Here is a 25,273-nt window from a genome sequence, read left to right as displayed (position 1 = left end):
CTGATACAATTACTGTACAATGTTTGTCATATATATATATATATATTTTCCAATGCAGTCTACTGAAGAAGGTCTAGGTAGACCGAAACGTTTAATTTTGGGACTGCTATTTGAAATAAAAAAGCATATTCAAAACCATCTACATATCCAAGTTGAGTGCCAAGTTACTTTATTTTGTCTGTAAATTAAGGCTTCAATGTCTTTTGAGACTAATGTTTCAAATAGGGAGGCTGCATTGCCTGGAATGATTTGTGGCATATATGTTGATGAAACGCCACCGACAAAGGGGGCGGAATCGTCAGGTGGACCAACATTCTGCGAGACATCTGAATCATTTATGCTAAGCAACAATGCAGCATCATCATGGAAATTCGTTAACGCTTCTTCATTGGTTCCTGCAAAAAAACCTAATGGTCCTATAGTGCACGGGCGTTCTCCTTCCCGTGTAACAATGTGGGTCGGGCCAGATGAAAAGGCTTTATGAAGATGAAATTTTCTAATGGCCTTAAATAAATCGATTTGGAATTCTACGAAATCAAACCTGTCCGGGATACAATAGTTCAAACCTTTAGCCAATAAAGAGTATTGTGCTGGCTCTAATACCCGATTTGTAAGATTTACAACACAATCTTCAGATGGTACGGGGGTCAATGTTCCTGCCGCCAGGAGACGTTCTTCCTCTTGCGCCTCCATCCGGGAACATAACCGCTGCTTCCCCTTCCCTCGACGGGTTCTTCTTCTAAAGGGAGCACCGTAGTGGTAGCAGTCCCGGAGGTCGAGCCTTCCGTATGCTCCAGGCTCGTGGCTCCTCCTTCACTTAAGCTAGAGTCTGATTCAGTTGTCAGATAATCTTTGCGGCGTGGTTGATTGCGTTTTTTCCATTTACGCTTTTTGGCACCAGGTTGACTCATGTTAAAAGAGGACAATCGCTGTTCATTTTGTGATTTTTGCCAAGAAAAAATATGTCCCGAGTCATAATCATTTTTGTCCCGAAGGAACTTGTCTCTCTTTTTTTGTTTGATCTTGGCTTGAATCGGGATCAATCTACCATCCAATTTCTTGGAAAAGGTTATCCATTTACTTTCAGTAAGTCTACTTTTCAACTCGGACTGAGTTTTGGTGATCTCTGTATTAAGTATTTCATAGTTCTGAGTGATTTATTTAAGGCCATTAGAAAAATTCATCTTCATAAAGCCTTTTCATCTGGCCCGACCCACATTGTTACACGGGAAGGAGAACGCCCGTGCACTATAGGACCATTAGGTTTTTTTGCAGGAACCAATGAAGAAGCGTTAACGAATTTCCATGATGATGCTGCATTGTTGCTTAGCATAAATGATTCAGATGTCTCGCAGAATGTTGGTCCACCTGACGATTCCGCCCCCTTTGTCGGTGGTGTTTCATCAACATATATGCCACAAATCATTCCAGGCAATGCAGCCTCCCTATTTGAAACATTAGTCTCAAAAGACATTGAAGCCTTAATTTACAGACAGGCACCAGACAATTTGAGAGCTTCTGAGAAGATAGCTCTAAAAGAGATGGCAGGTTGGTCTGATGTGTTGATACGTCCAGCCGACAAAGGGGGAAGAACTGTCTTGTTACCCAAGGAGGCATATTTTTTTGAAGCAGAACGTCAACTTTCAGACTCTAGTGTGTATTTGAAACTATCTGGGGACCCCACACTAAAATTTAAGGGGGAACTACAGTCTCTTTTGCGGGGAGCAGTGGAGCAACAGATTATTACCCAGAAGAAAGCTGAAAAGCTTTTTCTGCAGTTCCCTACTAAACCTTATTGGTACTATCTCCCGAAGGTACACAAGTCAATCACTCAACCCCCTGGGAGACCAATTGTGTCGGGGATAGGGTCTTTGACTGAACCCCTGTCCCAATATCTAGAATGGTTACTGCGTCCACTTCTCCGCGCTGTTCCGTCCTACACCAAGGACACAAATTAATTCGTCAAAAGCATACAGGGGTTCCAGTGGCGGCCGGGGTTCTCCCTGGCATCCATTGACGTGGTCAATCTCTATACCAGCATCCCACAATCGTTGGGGGTCGACACCATCAGACGTGTTTTACACACGACTGATAGGAGTCAGGCCTTCAACGATTTTGTGTGCGGTGGATTGAGTTTTATACTCACCCACAACGCTTTTACTTTTGCGGGTAGCTGGTATCTTCAGACCACGGGGACTGCCATGGGGACCCCGGTCGCATGTACCTTTGCAAATCTATATTTAGCAGTTTTGGAGGAAGATTTTGTGTACTCTGAACGGAACCCCTTCCTTAAACATATTAGATTATACCTTAGGTATGTGGATGATGTCTTCTTGGTGTGGGACGGAACTGCGGAGGACTTTGATTTGTTCATTGACCATTTGAACGCTACAAATAACATGGGTATGCGTTTTACTTCCGTCTTTGGACGGGATAGGTTAGAATTTTTGGACGTTCTGGTCACTACACAGGAGGGTGATATTCATACATCCATCTACCGCAAACCCACTGCCACCAATGCAATACTGCATTATGATAGTTTTCTGTTATGACCCCAATGGCGAGGGTCTCAGAGGAACAAGTAAGTCTGCGAAGTACAAAAATCCAGCTCATAGGGCAGTGGTAACTGGGTTGACCATATATCTACTCCTAACGCCAACACTAGAAGTAGCCGGGGAACATGCCTACGTTGGTCGCTAGATGTCTCGCGCCAGCCGGAGGACTAACTACCCCTAGAAGAGGAAAACAAAGACCTCTCTTGCCTCCAGAGAATAGACCCCAAAAGTTGGATACAAGCCCCCCACAAATAATAACGGTGAGGTAAGAGGAAATGACAAACACAGAGATGAACTAGGTTTAGCACAGAGAGGCCCACTTACTAATAGCAGAATGTAGTAAGATAACTTATATGGTCAACAAAAACCCTATCAAAAATCCACACTGGAAATTCAAGAACCCCCGAACCGTCTAACGGCCCGGGGGGAGAACTCCAGCCTCCCTAGAGCTTCCAGCAAGGTTAGGATACAGATAATGTACAAGCTGGACAAAAATGCAAACAAAAACAAATAGCAAAAAGCAAGAAAGCAGACTTAGCTTAATCTAGCAGGAACCAGGATCAGTAGACAAGAGCACAACAGATTAGCTCTGATTACAACGTTGCCAGGCATTGAACTGAAGGTCCAGGGAGCTTATATAGCAACACCCCTGAACTAACGGCCCAGGTGAGCATACAAGGGATGACTGACATACCCAGAGTCAAATCACTAGTAACCACTAGAGGGAGCCAAAAAGCAAATTCACAACAGTTTTCATCCTGAACACACCAAACGCGCTTTGCCCTATAGTCAGTTGTTGCGAACACGGAGAATTAATAATACTCAAAGCGGATTCGAACAGCAGTCAGGAGAGCTGTGTCAGAGGCTACGCGAAAGGGGTTATCCCGACGCACTCCTAAGGTCTGCATTGAATCGTGTAAAAGATGACTCTCAGAGGCAGGGTGCAGTTAGTAATGTCCCAAAGGAACCGCGTTTTAATTTCTGCTTTCGTTATGGCCCCTTAGATCAGGCAATAAGAGCGTCTATTAGATGACACTGGCATGTCTTGGAACAAGATAAAGATCTTGTGAATAGAACTTTCGGTGGTCCACTAATATCTCACAAACGAAGTACTCGTATTAGGGACATTTTGGTTCACAACCAGACATTAGGCCCACAGGGTAATTGGCTACAACAATTGCCTCTCAAAGGAAATTTTCGTTGTGGTCACTGTAATTTTTGCGGTAGTCACATTACCGGTCAAACTCTGAATATTGGTCCAATTAAACACACGGTTCAACAATTTATCTCTTGTAGGACAGACTATGTCGTTTACGTCATGTTCTGTCCTTGCAAGAGATTCTATGTAAAACAAAACGCCAGTTATTTATAGGTTTTAGAGAACATCTTAGATCTGTTCATACCGGAAAAGGGGTACCAAGATTGATCAAACACATACGGGACACGCATGATGGTAAACCAGAAGTCCTCATGTTTGCAGGCATAGAGAAGGTAACACCATCCGCACGAGGAGGTGACCTACACAGGTTTCTTCTCAGACAAGAAGCGCGGTGGATTATGCAGACCGGAGCCGCGGGACCTTCCGGCTTCAATGAGAGGACAGATATGTCTGTGTTTTTATAACAATCCTGTAGCCTACCCCGAGTATTTCTATGTATTAATGGTCGGCTTGTTTTCTTAGGATTAATCGTTTAGCCCGTTACTTTTCTATTAGAATATATTTATAGTGTCTTTCTTCTTTTTCCCGTTTGTGATGTGATTACGAGACTATGAAATGGTGATGTTAATTTTTATATGTAGTGTCACCATCATGCACTTTACTTGTATTTCCAGAGTTTTTTTCTCTTGACTTCGATTTTAATATTTGCTGTTTATTGTGTTTTTATGTGTTGTTCATGTTACACACTATGAGTGCGGGAGGTGGGCGTGTAGTGGGAGTGGGATGGGTCATTTGACCAACCTATTTCTACTGGTGTCACTTCCCAGCTCGTTAGACCCGTAGAAGCGCTGGATTAGCGTGAAACGGTTGCCGTCGTCGTTCCCTGCTCACCTCTTCCTTTGCACATCCCCCGATGCCGTGAAGATGTCGTTTTCACAGTTTCGTCTGTCAATAAAGGACCGTTACCGCACCATACTGGTGAGTGCTGCCTCATTGTTTTCTTCAGCTCACACAATGTAGCGCGGTCTTGCGCTGTCATGGTGCTCAGAGGACGAGCACCTAAATTCCTCTGCTGCGCGCGCATGTTCCTGTCAAGTCTGCCTGCCGTTTTGCGCGCTCTGCCCTTTTCATCCTCTCTCTGTCCCCTGCTGTCAAATGCAAAGGTCAGTCCGAGTCTCTAAGCTTCCCCCAGACAACAAAGGTGACAGTCCAGACAGTTCTGGCCCTGGCGTGAAAAAGGTTCCCCCGATCCGAGCCCTCTTCTTAGTTACATGCTGCGCTCAGAGACCGACAGCAACACGTAAACGGTTAAAATAGAAATGGTGACATTTTCATACAATGAGACAGTGCCGGAGGGGAGAGAAGATGCCGGAGGGGAGAGAGTGCTGAGATGCCGGAGGGGAGAGAGTGCTGAGATGCTGGGGGGGGGGGGGGGGGAGAAGATGCCGGAGGGGAGAGAGTGCTGAGATGCTGGGGGGGGGGGGGAGAGAAGATGCCGGAGGGGAGAGAGTGCTGGACGGGGGAGATACTGGAGGGGAGAGAGTGCCCAGATGCCAGGGGTGGAAGATGTCGGAGAGGGGAAAAATCGTAAATGGGAGAAGATGCCGGAGGGGGGGAGATACCAGAGGGGAGAGCGTGCCGAGATGCCGCAGGTGGGAGAAGATGCCAGGGGGGAATATAGCGGAGGGGAGAGAGTGCCGAGATGCCGGAGGTGGGAGAAGGTGCTGGAGAGGGGGTGATACTGGAAGGGAGAGAGTGCCGAGATGCCAGAGGGGAGAGAGTGCCGAGATGCCAGAGGGGAGAGAGTGCCGAGATGCCAGAGGTGGGAGAAGATGCCGGAGAGGGGAGATACCAGAGGTGGGAGAAGATGCTGCAGGGGGGAGATGCCGGAGGGGGGAGAAGATGCCGGAGTGGGGAGATACCGGAGGGGGGAGAAGATGCTGGAGGGGAGATACCGGAGGGGAGTGCCGAGATGCCGGAGGAGAGAGTGCCGAGATGCCAGAGGTGGAAGAAGATGTCGGAGAGAGGAGATACCGGAAATGGGAGAAGATGCCGGAGGGGGGAGATACCAGAGGTGGGAGAAGATGCTGCAGGGGGGAGATGCCGGAGGTGGGAGAAGATGCTGCAGGGGGGAGATGCCTGAGGTGGGAGAAGATGTCGGAGAGGGGAGATACCAGAGGTGGGAGAAGATGCTGCAGGGGGGAGATGCCGGAGGTGGGAGAAGATGCTGCAGGGGGGAGATGCCTGAGGTGGGAGAAGATGCTGCAGGGGGGAGATGCTTGAGGGGGGAGAAGATGCTGCAGGGGGGAAATGCTGGAGGAGGGAGATGATGCTGGAGGGGAGTGCCGAGATGCCGGAGGGGAAGAAGATGTCGGAGAGAGGAGATACCAGAGGTGGGAGAAGATGCTGCAGGGGGAGATGCCGGAGGGGGGAGAAGATGCTGCAGCGGGGAGATGCCGGAGGGGGGAGAAGATGCTGCAGGGGGAGATGCCAGAGGGGGGAGAAGATGCTGCAGCGGGGAGATGCCGGAGGGGGGAGAAGATGCTTCAGGGGGGAGATGCTTGAAGGGGGAGAAGATGCTGCAGGGGGGAAATGCTGGAGGAGGGAGAAGATGCCGGAGGGGGGAGATGATGCTGGAGGGGAGTGCCAAGATGCCGGAGGGGAAGAAGATGCTGAGAGGGGAGATACCGGAGGGGGGGAGAAGATGCTGCAGGGGGAGCTGCAGGGGGAGATGCCGGAGGGGGGAGAAGATGCTGCAGGGGGGAGATGCCGGTGGGGGGGGAGTGCAGAGATGCCGGAGGGGAAGAAGATGCTGTAGGGGAGAGATGCCGGAGGGGAAGAAGATGTCGGAGAGAGGAGATACCAGAGGTGGGAGAAGATGCTGCAGGGGGAGATGCCGGAGGGGGGAGAAGATGCTGCAGCGGGGAGATGCCGGAGGGGGGAGAAGATGCTGCAGCGGGGACATGCCGGAGGGGGGAGAAGATGCTTCAGGGGGGAGATGCTTGAGGGGGGAGAAGATGCTGCAGGGGGGAAATGCTGGAGGAGGGAGAAGATGCCGGAGGGGGGAGATGATGCTGGAGGGGAAGAAGATGCTGAGAGGGGAGATACCGGAGGGGGGAGAAGATGCTGCAGGGGGAGATGCCGGAGGGGGGAGAAGATGCTGCAGGGGGGAGATGCCGGTGGGGGGGAGTGCAGAGATGCCGGAGGGGAAGAAGATGCTGTAGGGGAGAGATGCCGGAGAAGATGCTGCAGGGGGGAGATGCCGGAGGGGGGAGAAGATGCTGCAGGGGGGAGATGCCAGAGGGGGGAGACGATGCTGGAGGGGGGAGATGATGCTGGAGGGGAGTGCCGAGATGCCGGAGGGGAAGAAGATGCCGAGAGGGGAAAGAGGATGCCGGAGGGGGAGAAATTGCCGGAGGAGGGAGATACCAGAGGTGGGAGAAGATGCTGCAGGGGGGAGATGCCGGAGGGGGGAGAAGATGCCGGAGTGGGGAGATACCGGAGGGGGGAGAAGATGCTGGAGGGGAGATACCGGAGGGGAGTGCCGAGATGCCGGAGGAGAGAGTGCCGAGATGCCAGAGGTGGAAGAAGATGTCGGAGAGAGGAGATACCGGAAATGGGAGAAGATGCCGGAGGGGGGAGATACCAGAGGTGGGAGAAGATGCTGCAGGGGGGAGATGCCGGAGGTGGGAGAAGATGCTGCAGGGGGGAGATGCCTGAGGTGGGAGAAGATGCCGGAGAGGGGAGATACCAGAGGTGGGAGAAGATGCTGCAGGGGGGAGATGCCGGAGGTGGGAGAAGATGCTGCAGGGGGGAGATGCCTGAGGTGGGAGAAGATGCTGCAGGGGGAGATGCTTGAGGGGGGAGAAGATGCTGCAGGGGGGAAATGCTGGAGGAGGGAGATGATGCTGGAGGGGAGTGCCGAGATGCCGGAGGGGAAGAAGATGTCGGAGAGAGGAGATACCAGAGGTGGGAGAAGATGCTGCAGGGGGAGATGCCAGAGGGGGGAGAAGATGCTGCAGCGGGGAGATGCCGGAGGGGGGAGAAGATGCTGCAGGGGGAGATGCCAGAGGGGGGAGAAGATGCTGCAGCGGGGAGATGCCGGAGGGGGGAGAAGATGCTTCAGGGGGGAGATGCTTGAGGGGGGAGAAGATGCTGCAGGGGGGAAATGCTGGAGGAGGGAGAAGATGCCGGAGGGGGGAGATGATGCTGGAGGGGAGTGCCGAGATGCCGGAGGGGAAGAAGATGCTGAGAGGGGAGATACCGGAGGGGGGGAGAAGATGCTGCAGGGGGAGCTGCAGGGGGAGATGCCGGAGGGGGGAGAAGATGCTGCAGGGGGGAGATGCCGGTGGGGGGGGAGTGCAGAGATGCCGGAGGGGAAGAAGATGCTGTAGGGGAGAGATGCCGGAGGGGAAGAAGATGTCGGAGAGAGGAGATACCAGAGGTGGGAGAAGATGCTGCAGGGGGAGATGCCGGAGGGGGGAGAAGATGCTGCAGCGGGGAGATGCCGGAGGGGGGAGAAGATGCTGCAGGGGGAGATGCCGGAGGGGGGAGAAGATGCTGCAGCGGGGAGATGCCGGAGGGGGGAGAAGATGCTTCAGGGGGGGAGATGCTTGAGGGGGGAGAAGATGCTGCAGGGGGGAAATGCTGGAGGAGGGAGAAGATGCCGGAGGGGGGAGATGATGCTGGAGGGGAGTGCCGAGATGCCGGAGGGGAAGAAGATGCTGAGAGGGGAGATACCGGAGGGGGGGAGAAGATGCTGCAGGGGGGAGATGCCGGTGGGGGGGGAGTGCAGAGATGCCGGAGGGGAAGAAGATGCTGTAGGGGAGAGATGCCGGAGGGGAAGATGTCGGAGAGAGGAGATACCAGAGGTGGGAGAAGATGCTGCAGGGGGAGATGCCGGAGGGGGGAGAAGATGCTGCAGCGGGGAGATGCCGGAGGGGGGAGAAGATGCTGCAGGGGGAGATGCCGGAGGGGGGAGAAGATGCTGCAGCGGGGAGATGCCGGAGGGGGGAGAAGATGCTTCAGGGGGGAGATGCTTGAGGGGGGAGAAGATGCTGCAGGGGGGAAATGCTGGAGGAGGGAGAAGATGCCGGAGGGGGGAGATGATGCTGGAGGGGAAGAAGATGCTGAGAGGGGAGATACCGGAGGGGGGAGAAGATGCTGCAGGGGGAGCTGCAGGGGGAGATGCCGGAGGGGGGAGAAGATGCTGTAGGGGAGAGATGCCGGTGGGGGGGAGTGCAGAGATGCCGGAGGGGAAGAAGATGCTGTAGGGGAGAGATGCCGGAGAAGATGCTGCAGGGGGGAGATGCCGGAGGGGGAGAAGATGCTGCAGGGGGGAGATGCCAGAGGGGGGAGATGATGCTGGAGGGGGGAGATGATGCTGGAGGGGAGTGCCGAGATGCCGGAGGGGAAGAAGATGCCGAGAGGGGAAAGAGGATGCCGGAGGGGGAGAAATTGCCGGAGGAGGGAGATACCAGAGGTGGGAGAAGATGCTGCAGGGGGGAGATGCCGGAGGGGGGAGAAGATGCCGGAGTGGGGAGATACCGGAGGGGGGAGAAGATGCTGGAGGGGAGATACCGGAGGGGAGTGCCGAGATGCCGGAGGAGAGAGGTGGAAGAAGATGTCGGAGAGAGGAGATACCGGAAATGGGAGAAGATGCCGGAGGGGGGAGATACCAGAGGTGGGAGAAGATGCTGCAGGGGGGAGATGCCGGAGGTGGGAGAAGATGCTGCAGGGGGGAGATGCCTGAGGTGGGAGAAGATGCCGGAGAGGGGAGATACCAGAGGTGGGAGAAGATGCTGCAGGGGGGAGATGCCGGAGGTGGGAGAAGATGCTGCAGGGGGGAGATGCCTGAGGTGGGAGAAGATGCCGGAGAGGGGAGATACCAGAGGTGGGAGAAGATGCTGCAGGGGGGAGATGCCGGAGGTGGGAGAAGATGCTGCAGGGGGGAGATGCCTGAGGTGGGAGAAGATGCTGCAGGGGGGAGATGCTTGAGGGGGGAGAAGATGCTGCAGGGGGGAAATGCTGGAGGAGGGAGATGATGCTGGAGGGGAGTGCCGAGATGCCGGAGGGGAAGAAGATGTCGGAGAGAGGAGATACCAGAGGTGGGAGAAGATGCTGCAGGGGGAGATGCCGGAGGGGGGAGAAGATGCTGCAGCGGGGAGATGCCGGAGGGGGGAGAAGATGCTGCAGGGGGAGATGCCAGAGGGGGGAGAAGATGCTGCAGCGGGGAGATGCCGGAGGGGGGAGAAGATGCTTCAGGGGGGAGATGCTTGAAGGGGGAGAAGATGCTGCAGGGGGGAAATGCTGGAGGAGGGAGAAGATGCCGGAGGGGGGAGATGATGCTGGAGGGGAGTGCCGAGATGCCGGAGGGGAAGAAGATGCTGAGAGGGGAGATACCGGAGGGGGGGAGAAGATGCTGCAGGGGGAGCTGCAGGGGGAGATGCCGGAGGGGGGAGAAGATGCTGCAGGGGGGAGATGCCGGTGGGGGGGGAGTGCAGAGATGCCGGAGGGGAAGAAGATGCTGTAGGGGAGAGATGCCGGAGGGGAAGAAGATGTCGGAGAGAGGAGATACCAGAGGTGGGAGAAGATGCTGCAGGGGGAGATGCCGGAGGGGGGAGAAGATGCTGCAGCGGGGAGATGCCGGAGGGGGGAGAAGATGCTGCAGCGGGGAGATGCCGGAGGGGGGAGAAGATGCTTCAGGGGGGAGATGCTTGAGGGGGGAGAAGATGCTGCAGGGGGGAAATGCTGGAGGAGGGAGAAGATGCCGGAGGGGGGAGATGATGCTGGAGGGGAAGAAGATGCTGAGAGGGGAGATACCGGAGGGGGGAGAAGATGCTGCAGGGGGAGATGCCGGAGGGGGGAGAAGATGCTGCAGGGGGGAGATGCCGGTGGGGGGGAGTGCAGAGATGCCGGAGGGGAAGAAGATGCTGTAGGGGAGAGATGCCGGAGAAGATGCTGCAGGGGGGAGATGCCGGAGGGGGGAGAAGATGCTGCAGGGGGGAGATGCCAGAGGGGGGAGACGATGCTGGAGGGGGGAGATGATGCTGGAGGGGAGTGCCGAGATGCCGGAGGGGAAGAAGATGCCGAGAGGGGAAAGAGGATGCCGGAGGGGGAGAAATTGCCGGAGGAGGGAGATACCAGAGGTGGGAGAAGATGCTGCAGGGGGGAGATGCCGGAGGGGGGAGAAGATGCCGGAGTGGGGAGATACCGGAGGGGGGAGAAGATGCTGGAGGGGAGATACCGGAGGGGAGTGCCGAGATGCCGGAGGAGAGAGTGCCGAGATGCCAGAGGTGGAAGAAGATGTCGGAGAGAGGAGATACCGGAAATGGGAGAAGATGCCGGAGGGGGGAGATACCAGAGGTGGGAGAAGATGCTGCAGGGGGGAGATGCCGGAGGTGGGAGAAGATGCTGCAGGGGGGAGATGCCTGAGGTGGGAGAAGATGCCGGAGAGGGGAGATACCAGAGGTGGGAGAAGATGCTGCAGGGGGGAGATGCCGGAGGTGGGAGAAGATGCTGCAGGGGGGAGATGCCTGAGGTGGGAGAAGATGCTGCAGGGGGAGATGCTTGAGGGGGGAGAAGATGCTGCAGGGGGGAAATGCTGGAGGAGGGAGATGATGCTGGAGGGGAGTGCCGAGATGCCGGAGGGGAAGAAGATGTCGGAGAGAGGAGATACCAGAGGTGGGAGAAGATGCTGCAGGGGGAGATGCCGGAGGGGGGAGAAGATGCTGCAGCGGGGAGATGCCGGAGGGGGGAGAAGATGCTGCAGGGGGAGATGCCAGAGGGGGGAGAAGATGCTGCAGCGGGGAGATGCCGGAGGGGGGAGAAGATGCTTCAGGGGGGAGATGCTTGAGGGGGGAGAAGATGCTGCAGGGGGGAAATGCTGGAGGAGGGAGAAGATGCCGGAGGGGGGAGATGATGCTGGAGGGGAGTGCCAAGATGCCGGAGGGGAAGAAGATGCTGAGAGGGGAGATACCGGAGGGGGGGAGAAGATGCTGCAGGGGGAGCTGCAGGGGGAGATGCCGGAGGGGGGAGAAGATGCTGCAGGGGGGAGATGCCGGTGGGGGGGGAGTGCAGAGATGCCGGAGGGGAAGAAGATGCTGTAGGGGAGAGATGCCGGAGGGGAAGAAGATGTCGGAGAGAGGAGATACCAGAGGTGGGAGAAGATGCTGCAGGGGGAGATGCCGGAGGGGGGAGAAGATGCTGCAGCGGGGAGATGCCGGAGGGGGGAGAAGATGCTGCAGGGGGAGATGCCGGAGGGGGGAGAAGATGCTGCAGCGGGGAGATGCCGGAGGGGGGAGAAGATGCTTCAGGGGGGAGATGCTTGAGGGGGGAGAAGATGCTGCAGGGGGGAAATGCTGGAGGAGGGAGAAGATGCCGGAGGGGGGAGATGATGCTGGAGGGGAGTGCCGAGATGCCGGAGGGGAAGAAGATGCTGAGAGGGGAGATACCGGAGGGGGGGAGAAGATGCTGCAGGGGGAGCTGCAGGGGGAGATGCCGGAGGGGGGAGAAGATGCTGCAGGGGGGAGATGCCGGTGGGGGGGAGTGCAGAGATGCCGGAGGGGAAGAAGATGCTGTAGGGGAGAGATGCCGGAGGGGAAGAAGATGTCGGAGAGAGGAGATACCAGAGGTGGGAGAAGATGCTGCAGGGGGAGATGCCGGAGGGGGGAGAAGATGCTGCAGCGGGGAGATGCCGGAGGGGGGAGAAGATGCTTCAGGGGGGAGATGCTTGAGGGGGGAGAAGATGCTGCAGGGGGGAAATGCTGGAGGAGGGAGAAGATGCCGGAGGGGGGAGATGATGCTGGAGGGGAAGAAGATGCTGAGAGGGGAGATACCGGAGGGGGGAGAAGATGCTGCAGGGGGAGCTGCAGGGGGAGATGCCGGAGGGGGGAGAAGATGCTGCAGGGGGGAGATGCCGGTGGGGGGGAGTGCAGAGATGCCGGAGGGGAAGAAGATGCTGTAGGGGAGAGATGCCGGAGGGGAAGAAGATGTCGGAGAGAGGAGATACCAGAGGTGGGAGAAGATGCTGCAGGGGGAGATGCCGGAGGGGGGAGAAGATGCTGCAGCGGGGAGATGCCGGAGGGGGGAGAAGATGCTTCAGGGGGGAGATGCTTGAGGGGGGAGAAGATGCTGCAGGGGGGAAATGCTGGAGGAGGGAGAAGATGCCGGAGGGGGGAGATGATGCTGGAGGGGAAGAAGATGCTGAGAGGGGAGATACCGGAGGGGGGAGAAGATGCTGCAGGGGGAGCTGCAGGGGGAGATGCCGGAGGGGGGAGAAGATGCTGTAGGGGAGAGATGCCGGTGGGGGAGAGTGCAGAGATGCCGGAGGGGAAGAAGATGCTGCAGGGGGGAGATGCCGGAGGGGGGAGAAGATGCTGCAGGGGGGAGATGCCAGAGGGGGGAGATGATGTGGAGGGGAGTGCCGAGATGCCGGAGGGGAAGAAGATGCCGAGAGGGGAAAGAGGATGCCGGAGGGGGAGAAATTGCCGGAGGTGGGAGATGCCGGAAGCTGCAGCTGAGGAGTCAGGACTCCGCTCACACACTGAGCACAGCGCACAGACACCGCCAGAGTGACACAACGTGCGGTCCTGCAGCTGCGCACTGAGCTGCTGTGTGCACTGTGCAAGTGGCTGCAGAGCCGACTCCTCCCACACACGTGGGTGATCACATTCTCCTGACGTCATCAAAGGTCCTACAGCACAAACTGAACGCCGGCGCTCAGTGTGACGTCATCAAAGGTCCTTGTGCTCTCTAGGATGCAGTGTCTAGAGTTCAAGAGACAGACGATCTCTTAATGCTCGGCCGATTCATCGCGCAGAGCCGCCGACTGTCCAGCATGGCGGTGCAGAGCCCCGAGTTTAAGGCTCTCTTCACGGAAGGTCTCAAAACCCTGACAGGTGAGAACTAGTAGGAAGGTGACTGTACAGGTAATGAGGAGGTGACTGTACAGATAATGAGGAGGCGACTGTACAGGTAATGAGGAGGTGACTGTACAGATAATGAGGAGGCGACTGTACAGGTAATGAGGCGACTGTACAGATAATGAGGAGGCGACTGTACAGGTAATGAGGAGGTGACTGTACAGATAATGAGGAGGCGACTGTACAGGTAATGAGGAGGTGACTGTACAGATAATGAGGAGGCGACTGTACAGGTAATGAGGAGGTGACTGTACAGATAATGAGGAGGCGACTGTACAGGTAATGAGGCGACTGTACAGATAATGAGGAGGCGACTGTACAGATAATGAGGAGGCGACTGTACAGGTAATGAGGAGGCGACTGTACAGGTAATGAGGAGGCGACTGTACAGGTAATGAGGAGGCGACTGTACAGGTAATGAGGAGGTGACTGTACAGATAATGAGGAGGCGACTGTACAGGTAATGAGGAGGTGACTGTACAGATAATGAGGAGGCGACTGTACAGGTAATGAGGCGACTGTACAGATAATGAGGAGGCGACTGTACAGATAATGAGGAGGCGACTGTACAGGTAATGAGGAGGCGACTGTACAGGTAATGAGGAGGCGACTGTACAGGTAATGAGGAGGCGACTGTACAGATAATGAGGAGGCGACTGTACAGATAATGAGGAGGTGGCTGTACAGATAATGAGGAGGCGACTGTACAGGTAATGAGGAGGTGACTGTACAGATAATGAGGAGGCGACTGTACAGATAATGAGGAGGCGACTGTACAGATAATGAGGAGGTGGCTGTACAGATGATGAGGAGGTGACTGTACAGGTAATGAGGAGGCGACTGTACAGATAATGAGGAGGCGACTGTACAGATAATGAGGAGGCGACTGTACAGATAATGAGGAGGCGACTGTACAGATAATGAGGAGGTGGCTGTACAGATGATGAGGAGGTGACTGTACAGGTAATGAGGAGGCGACTGTACAGATAATGAGGAGGCGACTGTACAGATAATGAGGAGGTGACTGTACAGGTAATGAGGAGGTGACTGTACAGATAATGAGGAGGCGACTGTACAGGTAATGAGGAGGCGACTGTACAGGTAATGAGGAGGCGACTGTACAGGTAATGAGGAGGCGACTGTACAGATAATGAGGAGGTGGCTGTACAGATGATGAGGAGGTGGCTGTACAGATGATGAGGAGGTGACTGTACAGGTAATGAGGAGGTGACTGTACAGATAATGAGGAGGCGACTGTACAGGTAATGAGGAGGCGACTGTACAGATAATGAGGAGGCGGCTGTACAGGTAATGAGGAGGCGGCTGTACAGATGATGAGGAGGTGGCTGTACAGGTAATGAGGAGGCGACTGTACAGATAATGAGGAGGTGACTGTACAGGTAATGAGGAGGCGACTGTACAGATAATGAGGAGGCGACTGTACAGATAATGAGGAGGCGACTGTACAGGTAATGAGGAGGCGACTGTACAGATAATGAGGAGGTGACTGTACAGATAATGAGGAGGCGGCTGTACAGGTAATGAGGAGGCGACTGTACAGATAATGAGGAGGTGACTATAGATAATGAGGCGGCTGTACAGGTAATGAGGAGGTGACTGTACAGATAATGAGGAGGTGACTATAGATAATGAGGCGGCTGTACAGGTAATGAGGAGGTGACTGTACAGGTAATGAGGAGGCGACTGTACAGATAATGAGGAGGCGACTGTACAGGTAATGAGGAGGCGGCTGTACAGGTAATGAGGAGGCGGCTGTACAGGTAATGAGGAGGCGACTGTACAGATAATGAGGAGGTGACTATAGATAATGAGGCGGCTGTACAGGTAATGAGGAGGTGACTGTACAGATAATGAGGAGGCGACTGTACAGATAATGAGGAGGTGGCTGTACAGATAATGAGGAGGTGACTGTACAGGTAATGAGGAGGCGGCTGTACAGGTAATGAGGAGGCGACTGTACAGATAATGAGGAGGTGACTGTACAGATAATGAGGAGGTGACTGTACAGATAATGAGGAGGTGACTACAGATAATGAGGAGGCGACTGTACAGATAATGAGGAGGTGACTACAGATAATGAGGAGGCGACTGTACAGATAATGAGGAGGTGGCTGTACAGATAATGAGGAGGTGACTGTACAGGTAATGAGGAGGCGGCTGTACAGGTAATGAGGAGGCGACTGTACAGATAATGAGGAGGCGACTGTACAGATAATGAGGAGGTGGCTGTACAGGTAATGAGGAGGCGGCTGTACAGGTAATGAGGAGGCGACTGTACAGATAATGAGGAGGTGACTGTACAGATAATGAGGAGGTGACTGTACAGATAATGAGGAGGTGACTGTACAGGTAATGAGGAGGCGACTGTACAGATAATGAGGAGGTGACTACAGATAATGAGGCGGCTGTACAGGTAATGAGGAGGCGACAATGAGGAGGCGGCTGTACAGGTAATGAGGAGGCGACTGTACAGATAATGAGGAGGTGACTATAGATAATGAGACGGCTGTACAGGTAATAAGGAGGTGACTGTACAGATAATGAGGAGGTGACTGTACAGATAATGAGGAGGTGACTACATATAATGAGGAGGTGACTACAGATAATGAGGAGGTGGCTGTACAGATAATGAGGAGGTGACTGTACAGGTAATGAGGAGGCGGCTGTACAGGTAATGAGGAGGCGACTGTACAGATAATGAGGAGGTGGCTGTACAGATAATGAGGAGGTGACTGTACAGGTAATGAGGAGGCGACTGTACAGATAATGAGGAGGTGACTGTACAGATAATGAGGTGACTGTACAGATAATGAGGAGGTGACTGTACAGGTAATGAGGAGGCGACTGTACAGATAATGAGGAGGTGACTACAGATAATGAGGCGGCTGTACAGGTAATGAGGAGGCGACAATGAGGCGGCTGTACAGGTAATGAGGAGGCGACTGTACAGATAATGAGGAGGTGACTATAGATAATGAGGCGGCTGTACAGGTAATGAGGAGGTGACTGTACAGATAATGAGGAGGCGACTGTACAGATAATGAGGAGGTGGCTGTACAGATAATGAGGAGGTAACTGTACAGGTAATGAGGAGGCGGCTGTACAGGTAATGAGGAGGCGACTGTACAGATAATGAGGAGGTGACTGTACAGATAATGAGGAGGTGACTGTACAGATAATGAGGAGGCGGCTGTACAGGTAATGAGGCGACTGTACAGATAATGAGGAGGTGACTACAGATAATGAGGCGGCTGTACAGGTAATGAGGAGGTGACTGTACAGATAATGAGGAGGCGACTGTACAGATAATGAGGAGGTGGCTGTACAGATAATGAGGAGGTGACTGTACAGGTAATGAGGAGGCGGCTGTACAGATAATGAGGAGGCGACTGTACAGGTAATGAGGAGGTGACTGTACAGATAATGAGGAGGCGGCTGTACAGGTAATGAGGAGGCGACTGTACAGATAATAAGGAGGTGACTACAGATAATGAGGCGGCTGTACAGGTAATGAGGAGGTGACTGTACAGATAATGAGGAGGCGACTGTACAGGTAATGAGGAGGCGACTGTACAGATAATGAGGAGGCGACTGTACAGGTAATGAGGAGGCGGCTGTACAGGTAATGAGGAGGCGGCTGTACAGGTAATGAGGAGGCGGCTGTACAGGTAATGAGGAGGCGGCTGTACAGATAATGAGGAGGCGGCTGTACAGGTAATGAGGAGGCGACTGTACAGGTAATGAGGAGGCGGCTGTACAGATAATGAGGAGGCGGGTGTACAGATAATGAGGAGGCGACTGTACAGATAATGAGGAGGCGACTGTACAGATAATGAGGAGGCGACTGTACAGATAATGAGGAGGCGACTACAGACAATGAGGAGGCGACTGTACAGATGATGAGGAGGCGACTGTACAGATGATGAGGAGGCGACTTCAGATAATGAGGAGGTGTTGTATGCGGGTAATGAGGAGGTGACTGTACAGATAAGGCGGAGCCAACTGTACAGAATGAGGAGGTACTGTGTGCGGGTAACGAGGAGGTGATTACAGATAAGGAGGAGGCGACTACAGATAATGAGGAGGTACTGTATGCGGGTAACGAGGAGGTGACTGTACAGATAATGAGGAGGTACTGTATGCGGGTAACGAGGAGGTGACTGTACAAATAAGGAGGAGGCGACTGTACAGATAACGAGGAGGTGACTGTACAGATAAGGATAGGCGACTGTATAGATAATGAGGAGGTACTATATGCTGGTAAGGAGAAGGTGACTGTACAGATAATTAGGAGGCAACTGTATGGGGGTAAGGAGGAGGTGACTGTATGGGGGTAAGGGGGAGGTGACTGTACGCTGGTAAGGAGGAGGTGATTATGCGGTTGATGAGGAGGAGGAGGCGGCGGTGACTATACACGGGTAATAACAAGGTGAGTGTGCAGATAACGAGGAGGTTATTGTATGGTACACGGTAACTACATTGGTGAGGAAGTGATTGCACTGATAACGAGGAGCTGACTATGAGGGTAATAAGCACTATACGCAGGTCAGAGGGGGCTGCACACACTCGCTGTACGCAGGTAACGAGGAGACTGCAGATAACGAGGTGGTGACCGTACCCTATTGATGAAGAGGAGGCGGAGACTATAAACTGGTAACCACAAGGTGACTCCTTGTTACCGTGTACCATACAAGAACCTCCTCATTATCGAATGACAAGGTAATTGTATGGTACGTGGTAACGAGGAGGTGACTGTATGTTGGTGAGAAGGAGGAGGTGACTCGGTGGGTAATAAGCACTATACGCAGGTCAGAGGGGACAGCACGCACTCCATGTACGCAGGTAATGTAACTTTTCAAGGATTATAAGGGAGGGTAGAGAGGCCCTTAGAAAAGCCGGTACTCCGGTGAAACGCGCGTCTGGACACATGTCCCTACGATATGAAAAGTGCAAAGTGTGCATAGCAATGATTCAGTAACAGCCTGCATGTGTGCCACATCAGCGCAAGTGACTAGGAGCACATAGGTGGCATGGCGGCGGAATAATGCTTAACTAATGGACTGTGCTCACATGCGCTGCAGCACGTGTGATCATGCACCGCGCTACTATAGATGCGGCTGTAGTGGGGAACTGCACAGCGAGGTGCTAGGTAATGGGGGCGCAGTGACACAAGACGTAGGTTGTGATGTTTCAGCAAATCACTATGAGCCTAAAGCGCCGGCCATACTCACACACCTAATAATAGCGATGCCGGTGAGCCGGACATACTGCAGGGACTGCCTGCGCCCGATATCCGTGCCTGTGATGACCCGTGCTGGCTGCAGATGCGGCTATAAATGGGATGAATGGTGATGTGCCTGTGTCACCTCCGCTGGTCTATGGAAGATTATTGAGATTATAGTCCGGAGCGGCCGCTCCCGTGATCTGAACTGCTGCACATCTACATGAATGTAACATCCGGCCCATGGCACAATATGTGACGTTGTTTTGTGCACCAGTAAGAGGCAAACAGCTGGATTTAGGAGCCGAGAAAGGAACTTATCTCTGTAATTGAGACACTGAGCCGCTAACTTAAGTCAATCAGTTAACACAAGGTAAATATAAGAAAACTGACCGAACAGCAATCTAATCTGAACTGGTGCATAACCAAAAAAGTCATATAGCAAATAGATAATGGCTGCACTCAAAATTTACTGTGCTAAGGCAAGGAAATGTGCAATATGTGAAATGTGAATAGCATAATGGCTAGGGAAATTTATGAAAAAACACATGAGATTCTTAGCACAAGATTTGGCCAAAAGTTGTGAGCCCATCCACCAAACGTCAAGGTAATCTCAGATCGGATGGGTAACTGAGCTGACTGCCTAGTGTGAACACTTACCTATGGCTAATAACATGGTAAAGCCTGCTTTTATAGGAAGCTCAGAACCAACTGTGTTAGGATGTAATTAAAATCACAGCATGGTGAAGGGCGGAGCGTTCAAGCCAGAAAAATAATACATAGTAAATATAAGAAAACTGACCGAACAGCAATCTAATCTGAACTGGTGCATAACCAAAAAAGTATTATTTTTCTGGCTTGAACGCTCCGCCCTTCACCATGCTGTGATTTTAATTACATCCTAACACAGTTGGTTCTGAGCTTCCTATAAAAGCAGGCTTTACCATGTTATTAGCCATAGGTAAGTGTTCACACTAGGCAGTCAGCTCAGTTACCCATCCGATCTGAGATTACCTTGACGTTTGGTGGATGGGCTCACAACTTTTGGCCAAATCTTGTGCTAAGAATCTCATGTGTTTTTTCATAAATTTCCCTAGCCATTATGCTATTCACATTTCACATATTGCACATTTCCTTGCCTTAGCACAGTAAATTTTGAGTGCAGCCATTGATCTATTTGCTAGTTAACACAAGTTATACTACCACTTGATATAATCAATCATTATTTTTCTGGGCTCCCTACAATTAACATTAGCAAAACAATTGCGTTATTTTCCGATACCCGTAGCGTCTCCATCTTTCAGGATCTCGGGTTGGGTGAGGGCTTATTTTTTGTTTGCCGAGCTGATGTTTTTAATTATACAATTTTGGTGTGGATACAATTTTTTGATCGCCCGTTACTGCATTTTAATGCAATGTGGCGGCAACCCAAAAACAACGTGATTCCGACATTTATGACTTTTTTTTTGTTACATCATTACTGATCGGGTTAATTTGTTTTATAGCTTTATAGATCGGGCAATTCTGAGCGCGGCGATACCAAATATGTGTAGACTTGATTTTTGTGTTGTTTTATTTTTAATGGGGCAAAAGAGGGGTTTTGAACTTTTATATTTTTTAATACTTTTAAAAACATAATTGTTGAAGCTGCCATAACCCGATCGCCTCTGCTTCATACAGGCGATGATCAGATCGCCTGTATGTAGCAGAATTCCTCACTTGCTATGAGCGCCGACCACCAGGCGGCGCTCATAGCAATCCGCAATGACAACCATAGAGGTCTGCTGGAGACCTCTGGTTGTCATGCTGACCCTTCGGTGACCCGCGATCATGTGACGGGGTCACCAGTTTGCGGGATTAGTGACGCGCATCTGGCAGCAGCATTTAATGGGTTAACAGCCACGGGTGGATCATGATTCCACCCGCAGCTGTTAGGGGCACATGTCAGCTCTTCAAAACAGCTGACATGTGCCAGGAAAAGATGTGGGCTCACCGCCGGAGGAACAAGACATGCACTGTACTAGTACGGCGCATCTTGTAAAGGGATTAAGGTAACTTTTCGCTTTGCCGCTGCAGATTTATTTGCGCGGGAGAAGTACGAGTTGCGGATTGCAGGAGGAGCCGTCCGCGATCTTCTCGCTGGGAAGCAGCCGCACGACGTGGACTTTGCCACCACGGCCACCCCCGATCAGATGAAGGATCTGTTCCTGAAGGAGGGAATCCGGCTGATTAACAACAAAGGAGAGAAGCACGGCACGGTGACCGCCAGGGTGAGCCGCTCACTGGGCGCCATGTTGTTCTCCTGCCTGGGGGCACATGCTCATTCCGGCTCCTCCACACGTGTCCTAGGATTTCTGGCATCAGGGGTTTGGGGGAGTGCGGGGGACTTGAAAATTTTGGGGATTATTATTTTGGGTGTTTTACGTTCTCTGTCTCCGTTTTTCTCAGATAAATCATCAGAACTTTGAAGTCACGACGCTGAGGGTCGACTTGCGGACGGACGGACGCCACGCGGAGGTGGAGTTCACTACAGACTGGGAGCAGGACGCGGAGCGGCGAGATCTCACCATCAACTCCATGTTTCTGGGTAACTGGGGGAAGGGGCCGGGGGTCCGCACACTTCTCACTGATGAAGGTGGGGCATTTGGGAGAACCGCGTCCTGCAGAAGCAGTGACCGTGGTCGTGTCAGTGTCGCTCTGCTCCTGGCCTCACGATCAGTGCCGGTTCAGGCACAGCGCTCACATCGTTAATGTTCTGCGTTTTCTCAGGATTTGACGGCACGCTCTACGATTATTTCAATGGTTACGAGGATTTGAAGAACAGACGCATCCGATTTGTGGGCGATCCCGCCAAGCGCATCCAGGAGGATTATCTGCGGATTCTGCGCTACCTCAGGTGAATGGAAACTCTTCAGATGAGGGGTTTATTGTGGAGGCTGCGAGGGCCAGAACTGCTGTAAGGGAGGGCGTTCGCTCTGGAGGACTCGTTCTGTTACATTCAGAGCTGCATTCACAATTCTGCTGGTGTCTTGTTCTGCTGCGCTGCATTGTCAGAGATGTAGAGTGGACAGCAGGCGTTGTGCGTTATTCTGGGGTAGAAGAAGCTTCATCTCAGGCCATGCTGTACAATGTAGGCTCTCTGCTGAGAGCGTGAATATCTGCACAGCTGAATTATAAGTACAGCTGTGGAGGTGACCAGAGCATAAAACATGATGTACATTTGATGTCCTACAGGTTTTATGGACGGATAGCCGAGAGATCTGGAGACCACAGTCCGTCCACCTTGGAAGCCATACAGGAGAGTGCGCCTGGGTTGGGCGGCATCTCAGGGGAAAGAATCTGGGTAGAACTAAAGAAGATTCTGGAAGGAAACCACGTCAATCACCTGATCCAACTGATCTACCAGCTGGGAGTCGCTCCTCATATTGGTGGGTGTCACGGGGATCAGACCTGTATAAATAAATGTCCGGCCCTTCTGAGGAACTCAGGCAGCGGTTTTGTGTCTGTGGATCGGTTTAGTTTTGATCCAATTCTGCTTTTATTTCAGGATTACCGGAGAATGGAAATCTGGAGGAGTTTTCCCGCGTCTGCTCCCAGGCCGAGCACTTGTCTCCTAAACCTATGACCCTTCTGACCGCATTGTTCTCACGCCCAGACGGGATCCAAAAACTGGACCTGAGGCTGAAGATCTCCCGGGAGGAGAAGGGGCTGGCGTTATTCTTATTGAAGGAACGGAAGGAGCTGACGGTGGATCGCGCAGAGAGCGAACCTCTGAAGCCGTACCAGGACTATGTGATCGATGTGAGCAGCGTAGGGTTAAACTCAGACCGGATCATAGACTTGAGCACGCGGTAGATCATAGCGGACCACAGCCCCAACCACATGGTAGAGTGTGCCGCACCGTAGATCATACCGACCACATGGTAGATCATATCGTGTTGGACCATAGACCCGACCACGCGGTACATCGTGCTAGACTGTAGACCCGACCACGCGGTACATTGTGCCGGACTGTAGACCCGACCACGCGGTACATTGTGCCGGACTGTAGACCCGACAGCGCAGTACATTGTGCCGGACTGTAGACCCGACCACGCGGTACATTGTGCCGGACTGTAGACCCGACCACGCGGTACATTGTGCCGGACTGTAGACCCGACCACGCGGTACATCATGCTGGACCGTAGACTCAACCACACAGTACATCGTTCTGGACTCTAGACCCGACAATGCAGTACATCGTAGCGGACTGTAGACCCGACCACGCAGTACATCATGGCGGACTGTAGACCTGACCACGCAGTACATCGTGCCGGACTGTAGACCCGACCACGCAGTACATCGTGGTGGACTGTAGACCCGACCACGCAGTACATCGTGCCGGACTGTAGACCCGACCACGCAGTACATCGTGGCGGACTGTAGACTCGACCACGCGGTAGTTCTTATCGGAGCACAGCCCCAACCACATGGTAGAATGTGCCGCACCTTAGATCATACCCGACCACATGGTAGATCATATCGTGCTGGACCGCAGACCCGACCAACGCAGTACATAGTGCTGGACCGCAGACTTGACCACGCGGTAGTTCATATCGGAGCACAGCCCCAACCGCATGGTAGAGTGCCGCACCGTAGATCATACGTGACCACATGGTAGATCATATCGTGCCGAACCGTAGATCATGCGTGACCACATGGTAGATCATATCGTGCCGAACCGTAGACTCGACCCAACCTTGGACCCCACTGTACCATGTAGTCTGTGAGAGCCACATGTTCAGGAACTTTGTATTTCACACCGCAGTCATCAATGTTCATGGTGTTGCTATTCAGCCTTGAACAAGCATTGTTATAAAATTCTCCATCCTCTGTATATATCGTCCCAGTCTGCACAGCAAAGCTGTAAAGTGAGCTACAGGAAATGTCAGTCCATTGTGAGCTCTAGTGGCCACATTGAGAACTGCAGCATCAATGTATTACTAGTGATGACAATTGTGTGATGCCTCCTGCACCGAGTGGTCAGGATTTTCTTATCCTCCTCACTTAATTATTTGACTTTTCCACTGGTTTCTGTTTCAGTCCCGTGAGCCGGACGCCCACAAGAAGGTCTGCGAATTGCTGAAGTATCAAGGTGAAGAACGACTCCTGACCCAGATGGAACAGTGGACCTTGCCCCGCTTCCCCATCAGCGGGCACGACCTGCGGCGTATGGGCATCTGCTCGGGGAAGGAGATGGGGAGGATTCTGCAGGAACTGAAGGAGCGATGGAAGGAAAGCGGCTACCGGGCTGACAAAGAGGAACTGTTAAACAGTGTGTCCAGGAGTGAAGGCACCGAGTGAGGCCGGGCCCATCCCCGGGGGTACAGTATTCATGGATCTGGTGGGCACAGATGGTGGGAGCAGAGGCGTCACTGTAGGGTCAGGCGCAGCTGCACGAGATTGCGCTCATCCCGGCCCTGTAACACGAGGGATGTCGGCGCCTCCAGTTTTATGTGATACAATGTTTCTGTAACGTTTCAGCTCCTCGTCACTTCCATTTGTGCTTGCTGTCAGTGAATGGAAACCTTGTGTACAGCCAGGCCATGATGGCGAGCTCTCGCTTGTTCAGTAAGATTGTGCTGTAACTCTTAGTTTGTTCCAAAGCAGTGCTTTCCCACCAGACCCCGGTAATTACTCGTACCCCAATCCTCTAAGGACAACAGCCTGGCCTGATACAATGTAACAAACGTTCAGCTGTCAGAAGCACAAGGCCATAAAGGTTCTTATTCACGGCCAGGGAGCAGCACTATTGTAAATGGAGAGGAGTAAAGAAAGGGGCAACTTTATTCACCCAAGAATCGGGGTAGAAAAGTTGTAACTTTCCGTGCTTTTGCGTCAGATCCATAAAACTAAAGAAAAAGTGTCTGAGGCTCAGAAGTTACTGAACTTTTCACTCTTCAGCGCTTGCATCACACATGATACCGCGCCTGATATCGGACTGGCGGAAATCACTCGGCGTTACCAACTCCTTTCTGGTTTATCCTTCGCGGCTGCTTCATGCTCTCAGTAAAGTTTTTTTTTTTTTTTTTTTCAAGAGTTGTTTTTTTCCTTAGTGCCGACAAAACTGGCATAAAAGAGAGAAACCTACCACGTCCTTATTCACAAAGGATGTGTTTCGTAAGAATTTTTTTCTATTCGCCACGACAGCACCCACTGAGAGAGGGGATCCGCCCCTAGGAACAGGAAACCTACAGAGAGATAAAAGGGGCGGCCCCCCTCGCTCCTCAGTTGGTTTCCTGTTCCTAGAGGAAGCCACAGAGAAGATCTCTGTAGACACTAACAGCGGTGTCGGAAAAAAAAAAAAAAAAAAAAGAAGCTTGCCTGGATGCCGCCTGTACGTCTCTGCTGAGCG

At 53.0% G+C, this 25,273-nt stretch overlaps 1 protein-coding gene across 1 annotated transcript; it reads left to right on the top strand.

Moving 5' to 3' along the window:
• The first annotated feature begins 13,431 nt into the window (after positions 1–13,431).
• On the top strand, positions 13,432–24,781 carry TRNT1 (tRNA nucleotidyl transferase 1). Its single transcript, XM_077276854.1, has 7 exons — positions 13,432–13,613; positions 20,956–21,149; positions 21,328–21,466; positions 21,649–21,775; positions 22,114–22,307; positions 22,427–22,680; positions 23,962–24,781. Exons 1-7 carry the CDS (start codon positions 13,511–13,513, stop codon positions 24,220–24,222), a joined length of 1,272 nt encoding a protein of 423 aa, XP_077132969.1. The 5' UTR covers positions 13,432–13,510; the 3' UTR covers positions 24,223–24,781.
• Positions 24,782–25,273: the final 492 nt, after the last annotated feature.

Source organism: Ranitomeya variabilis, chromosome 8 (assembly GCF_051348905.1).
Source record: "Ranitomeya variabilis isolate aRanVar5 chromosome 8, aRanVar5.hap1, whole genome shotgun sequence".
Taxonomy (NCBI): Eukaryota; Metazoa; Chordata; class Amphibia; order Anura; family Dendrobatidae; genus Ranitomeya; species Ranitomeya variabilis.
Note: the sequence above shows the minus strand (reverse complement) of the source record. Positions and strands in the feature narration are given on the sequence as shown.

Excerpts from the sequence above, each read along its gene's own strand:
- TRNT1 (XM_077276854.1), top strand. The coding sequence starts at position 13,511 with ATGCTCGGCCGATTCATCGCGCAGAGCCGCCGACTGTCCAGCATGGCG. Across the intron at positions 13,614-20,955 it reads AGGTCTCAAAACCCTGACAG|ATTTATTTGCGCGGGAGAAG; the intron begins GTGAGAACTAGT and ends TTGCCGCTGCAG. Across the intron at positions 21,150-21,327 it reads ACGGCACGGTGACCGCCAGG|ATAAATCATCAGAACTTTGA; the intron begins GTGAGCCGCTCA and ends CGTTTTTCTCAG.